At 53.5% G+C, this 17,132-nt stretch overlaps 7 protein-coding genes across 7 annotated transcripts; 4 read left to right on the top strand and 3 right to left on the bottom strand.

Annotated features, from left to right (window-relative positions):
- Positions 1 to 57: 57 nt before the first annotated feature.
- CKM354_001110300 (uncharacterized protein) lies at positions 58 to 1,200 on the bottom strand (the record flags this gene model as incomplete). The annotated part of the gene is made up of 1 exon (XM_044806580.1): positions 58 to 1,200. The coding sequence occupies one exon, from the start codon at positions 1,198 to 1,200 to the stop codon at positions 58 to 60; it is 1,143 nt and encodes a 380-aa protein (XP_044662515.1).
- A 1,102-nt stretch (positions 1,201 to 2,302) lies between these two features.
- CKM354_001110200 (chaperone ATPase HSP60) lies at positions 2,303 to 4,105 on the top strand (the record flags this gene model as incomplete). The annotated part of the gene is made up of 2 exons (XM_044806579.1): positions 2,303 to 2,537; positions 2,595 to 4,105. 2 exons carry the CDS (start codon positions 2,303 to 2,305, stop codon positions 4,103 to 4,105), a joined length of 1,746 nt encoding a protein of 581 aa, XP_044662514.1.
- Positions 4,106 to 4,989: 884 nt separating this feature from the next.
- On the top strand, positions 4,990 to 6,698 carry CKM354_001110100 (uncharacterized protein; the record flags this gene model as incomplete). The annotated part of the gene is made up of 3 exons (XM_044806578.1): positions 4,990 to 5,428; positions 5,500 to 5,824; positions 5,882 to 6,698. 3 exons carry the CDS (start codon positions 4,990 to 4,992, stop codon positions 6,696 to 6,698), a joined length of 1,581 nt encoding a protein of 526 aa, XP_044662513.1.
- A 406-nt stretch (positions 6,699 to 7,104) lies between these two features.
- CKM354_001110000 (H3 histone acetyltransferase RTT109) lies at positions 7,105 to 8,682 on the bottom strand (the record flags this gene model as incomplete). The annotated part of the gene is made up of 1 exon (XM_044806577.1): positions 7,105 to 8,682. The coding sequence occupies one exon, from the start codon at positions 8,680 to 8,682 to the stop codon at positions 7,105 to 7,107; it is 1,578 nt and encodes a 525-aa protein (XP_044662512.1).
- A 314-nt stretch (positions 8,683 to 8,996) lies between these two features.
- On the top strand, positions 8,997 to 9,824 carry CKM354_001109900 (uncharacterized protein; the record flags this gene model as incomplete). Its single annotated transcript, XM_044806576.1, has 2 exons — positions 8,997 to 9,323; positions 9,384 to 9,824. 2 exons carry the CDS (start codon positions 8,997 to 8,999, stop codon positions 9,822 to 9,824), a joined length of 768 nt encoding a protein of 255 aa, XP_044662511.1.
- Positions 9,825 to 10,260: 436 nt separating this feature from the next.
- Positions 10,261 to 14,964, bottom strand: CKM354_001109800 (chromatin-binding protein RAD9; the record flags this gene model as incomplete). The annotated part of the gene is made up of 2 exons (XM_044806575.1): positions 10,261 to 14,826; positions 14,887 to 14,964. The coding sequence occupies 2 exons, from the start codon at positions 14,962 to 14,964 to the stop codon at positions 10,261 to 10,263; spliced, it is 4,644 nt and encodes a 1,547-aa protein (XP_044662510.1).
- A 649-nt stretch (positions 14,965 to 15,613) lies between these two features.
- On the top strand, positions 15,614 to 16,870 carry CKM354_001109700 (uncharacterized protein; the record flags this gene model as incomplete). The annotated part of the gene is made up of 1 exon (XM_044806574.1): positions 15,614 to 16,870. The coding sequence occupies one exon, from the start codon at positions 15,614 to 15,616 to the stop codon at positions 16,868 to 16,870; it is 1,257 nt and encodes a 418-aa protein (XP_044662509.1).
- Positions 16,871 to 17,132: the final 262 nt, after the last annotated feature.

Below are 17,132 nucleotides of genomic sequence, written 5' to 3'. Positions count from 1 at the left end.
CATTACGCCAACTATGCTAATGCGGGAAAAATAAACTCAATCTATGTACTCCCCATTCTACGACTCAGACGGTGCTATTGAAGGTGGCGTCGAGGCCTGCGGAGTCTCTTCTTGGGCCTCAGAAGCAGCGAGAGTCATCGCGACAGGAGCGAGGTAGGCTTCCATCGCCATCTTTCTGCGCTTATGCGCCGTCTCAGCGCGCCCAGGCTCCTCCCAAGTGACCGTGCGCTGAGCCTCACGTCTCCGAGCTATCTGCCGTTTCGTTTGCGCAGAATGCTCACCAGGCGGAAGGAGAAACGCGAATTTTCGGTCCTCGTCCCGAGCATACCGACTGAGATCGGGTGGCAAGCTCAGGTCCGTATCTTCCTTGAAAGGCTTCTCAGCAAGGCATGCTTCGAAGTATTGGTCGACACGCTTCCCTTTAAGCTTTGGAGGTTCCAGAGCTTTGCCCGAGCGGCCATTGGCAGAAATACTCGATTTGACCCATTTCGAGTCGCTCAGCCGTGCTTCCTCCTTGTCCTCCGCCTTTCTCCTCAACTTCTCCACGTTCGCTGCCACGCCGTGGTGCGGCGGCACGCCATCGTCCAGAGCAACATGTTGGAGAGGGTCGGCCAGCGGTCCATCCCTGTCATCCGTCGCCAACAGCCAGTACTCCTCACCGGCTTCGAGCTGCATGAGCTTCACTCGATCGTTGAACTGGTCCAAATCGATCTTCTTGCCCCAGATATCGATCTTCTTCCCCCAGATCGCGTGCGCCTCCTCCTCCGCGTCTTTTCGTGCAGCCTCCTGAATCTTTTGCCTCTGCTGAGGCGTCCATTCGCCGCCACTCAGTGGCTTGACGGGGATCTCAGGGGCCAGGAGCGATTGGGGGAGATCGTCGGAGGCCGCACTGTCTGAGTCCTCCGGGGAAGTGGCTTCACTCAACTTTTCAAGGACTCTCGCCATTCTCTGACGAGAGCTCTTTTGCTGCTCAAGACGAGCTCCATCCAGCTGAGCTTGCAACTGCTTCGCGTTTCGCGAGTCAAACTCCAAATTATGCGCTTTGTAGACTTTGCGCACGCGGGTAGCATGGTTGGCGCCATGCCAGTCCAGTTCGGCGCCCTCTGCGGATCTTGTCGCTGTCAAATCCTCGCTCATTAACACCTGGCGACATGGTGTATGTGCCTTTGTTTGAGTGTGACGCAAGGCTGTGTACCACATGGTGACGAATATGATGTTGTTGTGTGATAGAATTTTTACGATGTGGATCTGGTATTTGCGTAAAGAGTCTCTTCGCTAATGTGTGTTGTAAGCAGCAGGGGCGTGTAGAATATATAGCGAAATAACAGTAGAAGAAACTAAACACTAAGGACGAATGCACGTCTGAGCTCTCTATTGGCAGCATGTCAAGCAATGCCATTAATTACTGCATTTTAGTGGGCCTCTACCATTGGGAACTCATTGAGTCAAGACTCAAGAGCATGGTGATTGGCAGGGGCAGTCATGATTCCCAGAATTCTCCTGTCCAGAAGTCAAGAATGCACACGAACATTTGGTAGATTGAGTGAGGCCGCGAAAGGTATCCACGCGCTCCTGGTAAAGACACCGCTCGACGACACCATTCGACTACACCATTCGACACTCGCTGCGCAGCAGGATAGATATACTGTAGGTGCTTGCCGAAGTGCAGTGACAAGCTCTTGTTGCACACCTCGAAGAGAGGACTGGTGCAGGACTGTTCGAAGTGTCTTGGCAAAGAATGGGTCCATCAATTTTCTTGACACGCGCAACTTGAGATTTCGGCAGTTAATTCTCGCGGCCTCATTCTTGAAGTTTGGACGTAGCGTTGGAAGTATCCATGATGCCCATGGTCTGCAGCGAGTGGATCACATTGTTGTTGACGTGCCGGCATTTTTCTGCGCGTCTGGCCAGTCCTCGTGGTTGATGTGCCGGGCGCCGAGGTGATTCAAGTCAGGCCTGATGTAATCTGCGTCTCGTACAATATGCAGCATTCAACGTTCGTCTTCTCCCATTCAGATACGCTGTGAGTTTCTAAGGACGAGCGTGGTGTTTGGAACGTGAGGTCGGACTTTACTGACCGAGGCCGCTGAGCTGAGTTATTGCCGACCAATCAGGGCTTTGCCGAGTCTTGGTCCGCAATGGCGGGCTAGCGTGCGTCTGAGCAGCGAGGAAGACTCCAGAAGGTCTGGCGAAGAATAATCGAGTCCGGCCAAAACATCTTCTCCATCTCTCCCATCTTCCTCCCCTTCTCCCCCATCATCAATCGCTTGGAGTCGCGGCGTTGTCATCAAGCTTCTTCATCATGCAGCGCGTTCTCTCATCCACACCCCGAGCTGCGGCTCGTCAGGCGAGAATACGGCCCGGCTCATTGACGCAACAACGATTCGCACACAAGGAGCTCAAGTTCGGCGTTGAAGGCCGCGCTGCTCTCTTGACTGGTGTCGAGACTCTTGCCAAGGCCGTGGCCACGACATTGGGTCCCAAAGGCCGCAATGTGCTGATCGAGTCCAGCTACGGCTCGCCCAAGATCACCAAGGGTAAGCTCGAGACGACAGCGACCATTTCCATCAACTACAACTGACCACTTCTTCCAGACGGTGTGACAGTAGCAAAGGCCATCCAGCTCAAGGACAAATTTGAGAACTTGGGCGCCAAGCTGCTCCAGGATGTCGCCAGCAAGACCAACGAGGTCGCTGGTGACGGCACCACCACCGCTACCGTTCTCGCCAACGCCATCTTCTCCGAGACCGTAAAGAACGTCGCCGCCGGCTGCAACCCAATGGATCTCCGCCGTGGTACACAGGCCGCCGTCGAGGCCGTCATCGAATACCTCAAGACCAACAAGCGCGACATCACTACATCCGAGGAGATCAAGCAGGTTGCAACCATCTCCGCCAACGGAGACACACACATTGGTGGTCTGCTCGCTACTGCCATGGAGAAGGTCGGAAAAGAGGGTGTCATTACTGTCAAGGAGGGCAAGACGATCGAGGACGAGCTTGAGGTCACCGAGGGTATGAAGTTCGACCGTGGTTTCATCTCGCCATACTTCATCACCGACACCAAGTCGCAAAAGGTGGAATTCGAGAAGCCATTGATCCTTCTTTCTGAGAAGAAGATCTCTGCTGTTCAGGATATCGTGCCAGCTCTTGAAGCTTCCCAGCAGCAGCGCCGACCTCTGGTCATCATTGCTGAGGACATTGATGGCGAGGCTCTTGCCGTGTGCATCTTGAACAAGCTCCGCGGCCAGCTTCAAGTCGCCGCTGTCAAGGCTCCAGGCTTTGGCGATAACCGCAAGAGCATTCTCGGCGATATCGCAGTCTTGACCAACGGCACTGTTTTCACCGATGAGCTCGACATCAAGCTTGAGAAGGCCACCCCAGACCTTCTCGGCTCTACTGGATCTATCACCATCACCAAGGAGGACACTGTTATCTTGAACGGCGAGGGAAGCAAGGACATGGTTGCCAACCGCTGCGAGCAGATTCGTGGTGTCATGGCTGATCCAACGACCAGCGACTACGAGAAGGAGAAGCTGCAGGAGCGTCTTGCCAAGCTTTCCGGTGGTGTCGCAGTCATCAAGGTCGGTGGTGCTTCTGAGGTTGAGGTCGGTGAGAAGAAGGACCGCATGGTTGATGCTCTCAACGCTACTCGTGCTGCCGTTGAGGAGGGTATCCTCCCAGGTGGTGGCACTGCTCTCCTCAAGGCCGCTGCCAACGCTCTCTCTGGCGTCAAGCCAGCCAACTTCGACCAGCAGCTTGGTGTCTCTATCGTCAAGCAGGCTATCACTCGTCCAGCTCGCAACATTGTCGAGAACGCTGGTCTCGAGGGCTCAGTCGTTGTCGGCAAGCTCATGGATGAGTTCGGCAAGGACTTCAACAAGGGTTTCGACAGTGCCAAGGGCGAGTACACCGACATGATTGCAGCTGGTATCTTGGATCCATTCAAGGTTGTTCGCACTGGTCTCTCTGACGCCTCCGGCGTCGCCTCATTACTTGGTACCACCGAAGTCGCCATCGTTGAGGCACCTGAAGAGAAGGGCGCGGCTGGCGGCATGCCTGGAGGCATGGGCGGTATGGGCGGCATGGGTGGCGGCATGTTCTAAACACCTCACCCAGCCTGCTCGACCGACCTCGACCACCTTGTACCCTGATCTCTCATGATATATGAGTGCGAAGCCATGATACCCATGCCCGACTGGAATTCTGTTGCCGGTCTGTAACAACACTATTTTATACTGCTACCAATCGTGCTTGTCTGGATTGTACGCACGATTGAAGCCAAGGCGAGAAGGAAAGAAAGCCAGCGAACGTTATACATACTAATCTCCGCTCTGAAAAGGAAGAGAATGGAATGGGATTCTACCTTTGCATTGGGCGGCGTACGGCACGGCCCCATTGTGAGAGCCCGTGTAAATGGCCATTTGAGACAATTGTGTGTATTATAGTGTCACTGATAGCGTTTTGAAGAAAAGTTGTAGAAATGTGATGGGCGTGCGTCTTCTTTACTGCACTGTGTTGAAAGTGGCACCCGTACTGACCGAGAGATAGACGCTGTGAGCAAGGAGTTCACTCATCGATACCTCAAGTGGAAAGTCAGCGAATCTACACATCACAAGCTCTCACTTGAGATGAAGCGGACCACTTCAAAGCAGCTATGGCACTTCACTTGAAGCCACGAAATCAAACTGGAGCTGTCCACTAATATGCATATTAGCATCGCTCACTTCAATGCGTTCATTCCACCACGATCAAAAAGCTCGCACTCATCAACTCGTTTCACAAAACTTCCACCACACCGACACTGACTTCTTGCAAACATCTCATTGATCTTGACCACGGCAGCATTGCTTGCACTACGTCTTTAGCAACACAGCACTACCTTCTCTGGTTCATTCGCCGCAACAGCAATAGCGCCTCTTCCACTGCTTGATTGACTGTAGCAGCATCACTCCCGCCACGTCGTCAAACAACACCGATTCCACTCAACATGGAAGAGGAGGACATCCTGTTCGTTCCCAGGGACAACTCCTCGCAGGCAGCCGACGAGCGCAATGAAGTCAGCACACGGCCTTCATCGCCAGCGTTAAGCCTCAGTGGAAGCATCTCCAGCAGTATCTTCTTTCAGGGAAACGCGAGAGATGTCGAAGATTTTGACATGGCTGACATAGCCTCTTTGGCTTCACTTCCTGACGAGGTGGCAGATGCTGCCGTCAAGGGAGCCAGTAACCATGGTGTCCATAAGCGGCCAAACAGCAAACCAGGTAGAGGACCAGACGATGATCGGGCTGATAGTGTGTTGGACGACGACGGTTCCCACGACTCAGATGACGGCTTCCCCGACCCAGCAGACGTGGAACCGTACAACGACCCGGATTCAGAAGACTATGTGCTCCAACCAGGAGATCCGGGCTTCGTTGGCCCAATCTGTGAGTTTCCACAAGCACTGGCCCAAGTTGAATATAGTCCTCGAGCTCAATATACTCACACGCACACCTAGATGCTCACAGCCCCGACTGGCATACCCATCCTGTCCAGGGCTACACCCGTCACATCTACTACGAGATAGGTTTTGACCGAAATAAGATACCAGCCGCAAACGCCACACGCGAAGTACTTCTGCACGATGGTCGCTGCCGGCCCATGATCGAGTTTTTCGACAGATGCACAGTTGCGGAGACGATCGATGTGCATTTTCCGGATCACTCACCATTGCGTGTATGGAACGAGTTCTGGGCTGCAGAGAGCGCGCTTTGGGACAAGGCGACTCTGATCCACATCCATTTCCATGGCAGATCTTGGGGAAGAAACGAGGATTACACCTGGTGAGTGAGCTGAAATGAAGCGAGACTTTCCCTGACGCCTACTAATTCGCTTCTCAGGAGAGTGCCGGGCCTCGCACGCCCTCTGAAGGTCTACCCATTCATGGAAGAGCTCAACGAAACCGACTCTGACATAGTCTATCTTCTGGATACCTGGATCAATACCAGGTTCAAGCGCTTTCACCGTATTCATGCCATGACGGAATTTATTCTAGCGGGCATGAGCGAACCTGTCAGGGGCACGGGTGAGCAAAGAGCTACTTTCGAAGGCGATTTCAGCCTCGCTTTCCCTCGAATCCTGGGCGAATACCTCGAATACCGACGATACGATCACGCAAATCTCCAGAGGGCTATTATGGACTATATTCGGGATCCAAGAACAGTCCAACAACTCGAAGGCTTCGAAGAGCTTCAATCGACACCGGAACTCATGAGATGGGACAAGTCTCTTAGCAATAACTGTCTCCGAATCTGGGACCTGAAGCCAAGCAAGGCAAGCGCAAAAGCAGGTATCGAGATTTGGCGGATCAAGGTGGATCCGTCCATTTGCCAGGTCACAGGTTTGATGCATTTCTGCCGCAAGCGCATTCAGCCTGAACCTGAGCCTCCAGAAGAAGGGACTCCTGAGCCAGCTGACGAGGAGATGGAGGACGTGCCTGATTGGGCGCCGGAGGAGGAAGACCACGATGAGGGCTTCGTGTCCGACGAGGAGGAAGAAGAGGCTTCTTGCGATGGAGACGGCAACGGAGGCGACAATGGGGGCGATGGCAACAATGATGGAGGTGGAGGCAGTGGGAGTGGCACTGGTAGTTCGCCTGCTGACCCGGTGAGCATGGCGGAGGGCAGCGACGATGAAATGCCTGATGAGAACTTCTAGGCGATGCTTTTGGAGAGCTTCTATTGACACTAGTGAGAGACTCGGCCACCCATGGGCTGGGGTACTACCGACCAAGGACATACAGAGCGACGATCTGCAACGGAGCGGCTGATTACGCATACGAGAGCGCCAGAAGCTTCTTGCGAACGCGCTGGCAGAGGGTGATCTTGGAGAAGTCGAGCTCCGTTCGAGCGTGCGGCATCAGCTCAGATCATCATTCTTGGAGTCACTGTGCTGCGGTGCTGCTAGCCCAAAGCTCCAGATTCACGGAGCAAGAGATAGAACGTGTAACATAGGGAGCACAGAGGATCAATCAGCCAACGAAATCTATCGTGCATGGCTTTAGCATTCAAAACTGGAGACTTTGATTGATCGACTCCATCATTGAGCCATGCGATAATAGAGTCTAAACTGACGGTTTCGGCTTCTTCCTGACCATGCCAGCACCAAGCACGTTGACAGCAGGCTGCTGTGGCTCTGGTGCCGGCTCGGCTTTCCTCTTCTTCCTGATCATGCCGCTCATGTCGTTCACTCCCGCACCATTCGCGCCTGTGGATGACGCAGCAACTTCTACTTGCGCCTGACCCGCGACGTCCACAGCGAAGTCGCCATTAAGCCCTGCGATGCTTTGTACTTCCGCAATCCATTTCGTAGTGGACCAAATGGCAGCCTCCAGAGTTGAAAAGTCGAGGTGCAACATAGTAGACATCGCCTTATTGTAGCCATCTGCATTGACAAGTACACCATTACCAGATTCTGCGTCTAGCTGTGCTTGCATGTCTAGCAAGTCTGACTGAGTTGATTTAATCTTTGGCAGACGAGGTACGATCACACCTGTGAGAGGCTTGCGCTTCCGCTTCTTGGGGCTGCCACTGGTTGCCGCAGCGTTCTTAGGCTCGCTTGTGGGCGCGGCTTCCACTGAAATGATCGAGTCCTGGCTTTCTGCGTTCATGACAGCGACATTATCACTGCCAAACACATCATCCTCGTCTTTGTTTGGCGAGATCACAAGCCAGAGAAACCCCACCGCTCGACCTGATGAACACTCCTGTCGGAACTCCATCTGTTCCCAGAACTGATCCAAACTCATGACCGATTTCCATCGAGCGCTCTTAACCTTCGATGGACTAGCCGTGAGCTGTGAGTCCTGAGATACGCCAATCTCATCGTCTAGATCTGATATAAACCTTGCTTTTGGGTCGTCCGGGAAGCGAGGGAGCAGACATCGGGGCGGCGCGTGTTCAGGAACTCCACGAGTTCGGCCAAGCTCTATCAAAGGATGACCAGGTAGCCATCTTGGCTCGGCAGAAGCTGTACTTGGGGGCATGAACGATCTCAGCTCTGTCTTTGCGTATCCAGGCACAGTCAAATAGCCTTGGTAACGCGGTTGTTCTTCATCGTCTGGGTTGGCGCTCGGTATAATCGGATCCAGAACGCGAGCCCACCACCTGATGAGTTGCCGATCATCCAGAACATGCTTGCCTTTGTCGTCGGAGGATCCTGGAAATAGATACTGCGATTGAGCTCGCGCAAAAAGTGAGACAACAATCTTCCGATTCGGACGCTTCCGCCTCTCCTTCTCCGCCAGCCACTTCAAAAACGTTGTCACAGCAGTCTTGACAGGAGATGGCCTTATCCGGGGAACATAAGCAGTGGAGTCGACCTTGCTTACGAATATAGTGGTGAGTTTTCTCGTAGTATAGACCAGAACCTCGATCGCAAAGTTGATGACATCGCCACTGCCTGATTGAGGTAAAGCACTAGCATCGACACTGACTGTCAAGAAGTGACTGGCCAATCGGGTCTTTTCTGGATTTTGTCCTGGTAAGGATGAGAAGAGCGAGTCGCAAGGCTTGGGCGGAGAGTGAAGGTATCGGGTTTTGCAGTTGAAGCCCGCGGGCAGCGCGTCCTGAAGCTCGTCTTTTAGTGATCTTGCATTTGGCTTCTCTCCATTGGCCGGGTTATTGCTCGATGTCGATGTCATGCTGGGAGAAAGTGTGCTTTGATGTGATGTGCGAGGCATCAGGATAACCTCAGTCTTACAGTATCCAAACGCGGAGAGAGTAGCCTCAAAGACTTTGCGTCAATAGAAGACAGTAAATAATCGTAGTTCTGATGCTGGCAAGCAGTGGACGCGTCAAAGTGCACGCGAGCCCCTTCGCGAATTCCAATTCAGGAGCGGTTATGTGCCTCAGGCATTAGAGCCGAACCTCACTTCCGTCTTCGCCGCATACGCTGCCCATCCTCACGCCAGACGAACATCCATTGCCAACAAAAACGACACAGCCACCGCCCGCCATGAACCCATCACGCCCTTCGTTCGTCTGCTCAAGCTGTGCGCGGGCTCTCCGATCAATCACGAAGCCTCAGACCACACGACAATTTTCCGTTTCAGTCTCCAATCGCATCAATGACAGCGTGCCCGAAGATCCAGCACAACTCCCCCGATGGAGGCAGACTCCCGCACGACTGCAACAGCCCGTCCGTCTCAGACCGCGTAGTGGCCACTCCGTATCATGGCGCGTGAACTCCGACCCAGAAAAGCTCGACGCCGTCTACGACAACTTTCTCGGCCGCATAGGAGGGAATCAACGAGGGCGGGAACTTTTGGATGAACAGACAAAGGTATAGCCCATCTCCTCTTCTCAAGCCATGAATTGAGGTACTAACGTTTCATTTTAACAGTGGATAGCAACAACCCACAAATCCCACGAACACGGCCACCAAGGCTTCAACGACCGCCTCGCATATCTTGGGAAACGCATTCTCGATCTCCAGTGCTCGCTCGCCCTCCTCAACGCCCCAGTGCCTTCGAATCTCGCCGAGCTCCCTTCAAATGAAGTCTTCAAACACTCCGCGCTAGAAGGTCTGGAGAACATCACACCGTTCAACAAAACCACCATCCTTCACAAATCGCGCTTGTCAGCGCTCGCGTCACAATATGGCTTGGATAAAGTTGTGAGGTGGAAGCCACGAGACCCCGAGAATCTGAAGTTGAGCGGAATCGATGCCGTTCTGGCGCAATCGATATTTGCGATTGTGGGTGCAGTGGCTTTGCAAAGAGGCGGAGAATTGGCGGCGAGGACAGCCAGAGAAAGGGTTCTCGCGCCATTGGGACTGCGATGAGCTGGTTGAATATCGCAGTTTACGGTAGAATACGACAGCTGTGCATCATCAAGAAGGACAGCGCTTTCTTAAGCGTGGTGGAGCTTCCGAGCCTCGGTCATACGTCTCATCCCGCTGCTTCAAAGCTGCGGAGACTATCCATGGCATGCGATAGAGCTGACAAGAAGAGAGAATAGATTTCACAGTATCAGAGGCGAAAGGGCAGCTCGCGTTGTCGCTGTAGGAAGACTTCCGGAACCGTGTGAGGCATCCCCAAACGCTGGCACATTGCCGCGATGTCTGATATAATACATACAATGTACAGTAGGCTCTGCGATACGCAGTGCTACTCTGGGTATCATGAGCAACAACCAACAGCTTCACCTTTTACCAGCAAGCAGCCAGCAACCCCACAAGCCAGCAGAATTCCGTCCATCCCGTCCTTCTCGTACAATCATTACTCGACTAAAGCCTCTAAAATAAGGCTCTGAATCACGAACTCGTCATTGACAAGCTTCACAACTCCATCTGTAGCCGACATTTTCTCCGGAGCGACATTGTTCGCCTCGCTTCCGCGTTTCTTCTTCTTGCCTGTAGCTGCAGCCCTGCCAAAGAGAAATTTCTCAGCTTCTGCCACAGAGGAATCGACGTACACCCACTTCCAGGTGTCGGGATCGTTGAGTGTGAGTTTCTTCGCCTCTGCTATGTCGTGAACACGCTTGACTTGGCCTGCACCGCATGCCAATGTCAAGAATGCAAAAGTCTTACGTTTCTCCATGTTCGCGGATCCAGTCTTTGGCGCCACTAGTATCAGACTTTCGTTCCTCAGCAGGCGCATTCGACCCTCAATAAGATCACTCAGGACCGCAGTAGTCGCGTCGTAAGGAGTGAGAGAGCGTGACCGTACGGCATTCAAGTATGTGCTTTCTCCGGCTGGCAGAAGATATCGATCCCAGGGCAACGGCGCATTCTGATCCCCAGCAGAATTCTTCGTACGCTCAAGGGAGTGCAGTATCCAGCGACCCGAGATAGTTGGTAGACCTAAAGCCAGTGCCTGCATGTACTTTGCGCGTCTGCTGTGACGATCTGCAATGAGCGCAGCGAACTTGAGGTCTTTGTACTTGCTCTTGAGTTGGAGACCAAGATCTGTACCGGCGTGATCTTTCCTACGCGGCGACTTCTTAGAAGGGGTGGCCGTACTCTTGCCGTTGATGTCGGGGAGATCGAACAGTTCTTCGAAACCCTCCTCCAAAACAGTACCACCGTGTTGCTGGATCAAATCCGTCACCTGCTGCTTCTCTTCGTCGGGCGTGACATAAGAGATGGCAAACGCCATACCATCAAAGATGGCACTAGTCGAACTCGTTGCTGATGAAGACGCCAGGGACGTCTCTCGCAGATTGGACGGACGTGCAGACTTGGCCTTTGCAGAAGGAGCGTAGGCTCGTCGAGGTCGCGAGGAGGGCGATCCTGCAGCAGAAGGAGTACTGGTGCGGGCGCTTGTAGGAGTTGAGGGTCGTGTCGTGATTGCATCAGACGGAGGTTCAAATGCTCGGTCTTTGAAGGGGTGCCACATCATGAACGTCAAGTACAAGAGATTAACCAGTACTGTGTGGGTCACGTCTGTAGCGTCCAAGGAGGTGGATTTCGACAGGCTCTCACGATCCCCCTTCAGCTGCACTTTGACATGAGTGTGGCCATAGATGTCAGTACCAAGCGCACGCTCCTCGTCAGTTGTTGCGACCGGTCCAAAGCCGACCACGACCCAATTCTTCTTGCGCTTCTTGTCATCATCGACCTTGACGACGTCACCGAGGCGCAACTCGAGACGGCGCACATGATAGTACTCAATACTTGTGACAGTGCTGTCGTCAAACTTAACCTTGTAGGTCGTGTGATCCGGAGATGCCCCGAGCCAAGTAGCAGGATAGAAGTGCTGTGGCGTGCCTTTGAACAATACGAAAACACGTTCTGGAGCGACGACTTCTGGTTCAGTGGTTGGCGTAATGACATCCGCACCAGCACCGACTAGGTCCAATGATGTTGAGGACTGTCCTTCGCCTTCCTCCGCTGAGATAGGCGTTGTCTCCAGATTCGGTGACAGAATGGCAGCAGATCTCTGATCGCTTGCAGCTTGTTGCTCGCTGTTATGAGGTTCATCATCGCCACTCACAGGTGTGAGCGCTCTGGCCGTGCTGGTCTTACCTGCAGCTTGGACCCCTGACTTCGCTGGCTTGCGCCGAGATCCTCGAGAATATGTCTTCTGTTTCGACTTCTTTCCCTTAGTGGAAGTTCGCAAAGACACAAGTTGTGGAACGGCAGCACGACCAGCCTCTTCGCGAACCCGTACGCTCTCTGTGGTCGATTCGCGTGTCTTCTCGTCCTCATCGTCAGTCAAGACGGCCAACATCTGGTTCGCTTTGCTTGGACTGTCCATGAGCGCTGGAGGCGGCGAGGGGCTTCGGCTCTGCACCACGTCTGCACGAGCATCCCCAAGTTCGACGAACGCTGCCTCAGCGATGTTCTGCCCCTTGGAAATCGCTCCTGCCTCGGTCGAAGTTGGCCCATTCATGGTCAATGCAGCGCCCGCATCGCTTCCCTGCAGAGCATTGATGTCGGCGGTCTCCCCGTCGCCTCCGGAACGTTTGTAAGGCGATATCGCGGTGACGGACGAGTTCTTATGGCTCCGCTTGACTCGCTTAGCTCTCGGGGTCTCGATATGATCGTCTGACATCAGGTCGTGCACCTGTTGGTCTTCGGCAGTGAAGAGTGTGTCCACGAGAGCCACAACATCCGGCTGGCTATAGTCTATACCTATGCTGTGGTTCATTGGCATTGACCCCGACGCGGCGAAATCTGCAAAACGACGAATGGAGGGGGACTGGTCCGTGGACTTGCTTCGCTGACTGTGTCCCAGTTGCTGCGAGAGGCCGACCATTTTGTTCTTTGCAGGTGATGGTGCTGACCCAGAGACATGCGTGCGTGCAGTCGAATACAGTGGCACACTGTCCTCCGGTCCATTTGCTGGTTGCAATTCTGAAAGGTCGTTTTCGATCACATCGCTTTCCTGAACCTCTGGTTGCTCACCATCATGGCGGAGATGCTCAGCATGCCCCAGATGACCGGATTTACCCTCCAGAGCTTCAGCATGGTCATCGTAAATAGAGTTCGCGTTCACTTGAACAGGCGGGCTGCTTGGAATCCTGTTGCCACTGACACTCGTTTCGGTGCTTTCCTCAGTCTGTAGTTGTGAGGCGGCAACTCGGCTTTGTTCGCTGGCATGAGGAGCTCTGAGTAATGCTGTGTCTTCACTGGTCCTGCCCTGATGCTGAGAGCCAGGTACGTATGATGAGTATTGTACTGCCTGCTGTGATGCAAATGGGTGGTTCGGACGTGCTGCCGTGGGTCGCGAATTGGCTATCGCAGATCGTTGCGATGTCCTAGCCGAGCTCTGCACTTTCTCAACGGGTGCATGTTCTGTTGCGTGCGGGTCGTTGACATCTTCCATGCTAACATCTTCTTGCTCCCTCCGATCTTCTGCCGCCATATCATCGTCATCCTGAGCAATATCATCACCTTGGCTGCGTAGTCCTTGGCCGAACTCATCGTACTCGTCGTTGTCCACATCCTCGACCTCCACATCTCCATCATCCTCAGGTCCGGCATCGCTTACTCCAGGATCGTCCCGCTCGCTAAACTGGACGTTGCATTCCTCCGGCAAGTCTTGAGTTTCGGCCATTTCCTGGTCTTCATCCTCATCCTCGATGGCTTGCTGCGGGCCTACCGCGAAGCCGACCACGAAGTCGTTCCATTCGTTTGCTTTCCTGGCCGTGTCGGGGGTATCTTTGATCTCTATCGCATCGTGAGCTGATCGGGAGCGAGAGCTTGATCTTGCTGGCGCCGTAACTCTCGACAGGTGCTCGGAATGAGGACGCGGACGCGGTATGCCACGTCGCGGCCTACGATCCCATGAATCTTCGAGTTCGTCGATCTCGTCCTCCACTTCACCCTCCTGGCCGTTCAACTTGGCTAAGCGCTCCGCCTCGAACCGCTGTCTCCTCATTTCCTGCGACTCTTTCATGCTGATATATCGTGTCATGGGTTCGGGTTGTGCAAGTGAAGCTGCACGCCCAGGCGGACGACGTAGTTCCGGTGACGAGAATACAGAAGGAGAGGACGGTCTGTCGAAACCATTGATGTGCGGCGAGGGTCGGGACAGGATAGGATCGCTGGGCGGAGCTGACAAGGGAGAGCTGTCTGTGGCGCGAAAGAGCTGTGTGTTGGTCATAGTGGGCGGCTTCTCGCCGTCTTTGAAATACTGTGAATAGTGAGGCGTCTTGCTTATCGTTGTTGCTGAAGTCAGTAGCTCTCCACTTCGCGCACGCTTTTGACCAGCAAGCGCTGGCGTAGCTGGAATGTCTCTCGACGATGTCCGAGCCTCTGTCTGTGGCTGTGTATCTTCCCGCAAAAGGTCGTTCTCCGCTTGCGAGGTTGTGGGCGACGCTGCCACAGCAGCCGATTCAGCCATATCCGCGTTTCTCCCATAAGACCCATATGCCGCATGTGAAGTCAAGGACGGCATGTTCTCGAGGCCCAAATCAATATGACCATCAACGGTAGAGCAATACGTATTGGGCGTGTGGCTTGCGACTGTATGAGGCCTCTGTGGAGTTGTCTGCCCGTCTGCAATCATTGACTTGCTCGTCTCAAGAACAGCTTGTGAAGCCCATGGCTGCGTGTCACCACCTCCCTCCATGAAGGAAGCAGCCTTTGGTATCTCCACCCACTCTCCCTCTCTTAGAGCTGGCATCTTCTCCGGGGACGCGCTGACCGGCGCGGCGTGGAGGCGCTCTCTCGCTCTCGGCAGCGAGTCGTTCGGGATGCGTTGCTCGATCGATTCCGGCACAGTTGCGCCTTTGCTGTTGCTGGTCTCGTCGCTCGCAATCGAGTCTTGAGCAATGCTTCGTTTGCCATTCGGATCATCTGCTGATACAACCCGCGCGCCATGACTAGGTTCCTTGTACTAGGGTCGATAAGTCAATTGCGGTCGCCATGATGTGGCCAAAACGCGTTCGCCACTTACTTGGTCAAGTCGCAGCGCTGCGGCTCTCAGCTCTTTGATGGGCACACTGCCCATGCTGCTCTCTGTGAGAGACGCCATTGCCGCGACGCAGCAGCAGTCTGTGTGATCTATAGCATTTGCTGTTGTACTTCGGGTCAAGTCGTGGAAGACGTGACCCCACTCGAGATTAATTAAGGTTACGCGTAGCGTGGCGCTTTCGCGACTGCCAAGCCTTCTACGCCAGCAACTTCTTTCGTCACGTCGACATTCACTGTTATACAATGCAAGAACAAAGACACCCGGCAACCCAAAGACCCCGCTTGGACGAATGGGAGAGACCCAAGAATTGGGATCGCTTCATGTCCACCAAAGGCACGCTCATGCTTTTCTGTCACGCCTTTGACGAGATGTACAATTCCAGTGACACGAGTGGATCGTTGGAAGTGGTTCGTCATGCTGCCTCACTTGGTCGGCGGCAATGATCCAGAGACAGCTGCAAGCCAGAACCGCCATTTCATGTCAAAATCAACCAGCTGGCAGGCTGATGGGCTTGTACGATTGGGACGCGACCCGCAGTCCCTCCCAAAGACGACTCGAGTCACTCATAAAAATGTGGCATCCGTATATATGTGGTGCTTTCTCCAAAATCTACTTCGATTCCACGCTTGCTGAATTACAGGGGCTGTCAAAATACAACTCGAATTGAGAACAGAGAGGAACTGACGTGAAAGAACAGCCCAATTTCAAAATGGAGAACAGACTGCAGCAAGATGGACCAGCAGACCATCAATTTGTTCGTACTATGAAGGGTGCAGTCGTACACTTCCGACCTGGTGTGACAGTGAGCAACATCTCACTCATCTCTGACCGCACACCGTTGATCGCGCTGCCGAGTGTCACTACGTGGACCCAGAAGCGCCACATCAAGCTCACAGAAGAGGGCTTCAGATGGACGATGCGCGGTGGAATCAATACGCTTATCTGGACTGCCTTCCCTGAACGTGTGTTACTTGACGAGGCTAAGAAGGAGATCGTCGTCCTAAGCTGTAAGGATACATACCAGAGGGTCCTGAACGCGCTGAGCGGATCCTTCGCATTCGGTGAATTGATCCACCCACAGCGCGGGCTCTGCAGTATCTGCTACACTGAAGCGGACGACCCTGTCGTTACCGAGTGTGGTCATATGTACTGTCGACAATGCCTGGAGAATATGTGCAACGTCAAGAATTCGACTCTCGAATTCAAGATCGTATGCAAAGGCCACTTCGATCATTGTCGCACACCACTGTCGATCACCACAATTCAGGAAGTACTTCCACCAGATGCTTTTGAGCGAGTGTTGGAGACCTCTCTTGATATGTATATCCGAAGACGGCCCCGAGAATACCACTGCTGTCCCACACCCAACTGTGGCCACATTTATCGCCCCAGCCCTGTCGACCATGCCGCTGTGCATTCTGCTTACAAAGACTGCAAGAACTGCAATAGGAGAATATGCACAGCATGTAAAACTGTGCACTGGCCCAAGACATGCAGTCAGCACCGCGACGACGAGCAGTCCCAGCAATGGCGACAGGAGAACTCAGATCGCGTCAAAGATTGTCCAAGTTGTGGCAACGCGCTCGAGAAGAATGGTGGCTGCGATCACATGGTATGCCATTGCGGCGCCCACATCTGCTGGTCTTGTAGGGCGATCTACACACAAGAGGAACAAATCTATGGACATGAATGTCCGAATGCTGGACATACTTACTATCACGATTACAATTACAATCCGGATGATTTTGATCACGGAGCAAACGTGTTCATGCCCATGCCTGCAGCTCCACCCAACCCGAATCCTCAGCGTCACGGGCTTATGAGGCGGATGAATGCACAATTCCGGGATATGGTCGAGAACTTCGTCTTAATGGCAGAACTCACGGCTAATGCTTCCAATCGTTCATTCGGCACCGAGCCGCGCAGCAGCGGCCCCCATGGAACAAGCCCGACACAAACGAAATGAGACATTTCAACGCAGAGGTCTGGGAGGAGATGTGACACTTCTACCCCATTCTATGCAAAGGCAACAGATTGGAGACAAGGCACTGCATCAACCCCAACTGTATTCAAAACATTTTGATACGGGTGGAGTTACTCAGGTAAAAGAAAAACACAACCCAACCATAACTGATGACGAGCCAAAAATCCCGCCATCAGCCAAATAGTATGAGAATGAGAAACCACACGATTTACCCTCCTTTTCAATCCACCAAATTACATACTAG

The sequence above is a fragment of the Cercospora kikuchii genome (genome assembly GCF_019650295.1).
Source record: "Cercospora kikuchii DNA, contig_00007, whole genome shotgun sequence".
Classification (NCBI taxonomy): Eukaryota; Fungi; Ascomycota; class Dothideomycetes; order Mycosphaerellales; family Mycosphaerellaceae; genus Cercospora; species Cercospora kikuchii.
This window is presented reverse-complemented; position numbering and strand designations above follow the sequence as displayed.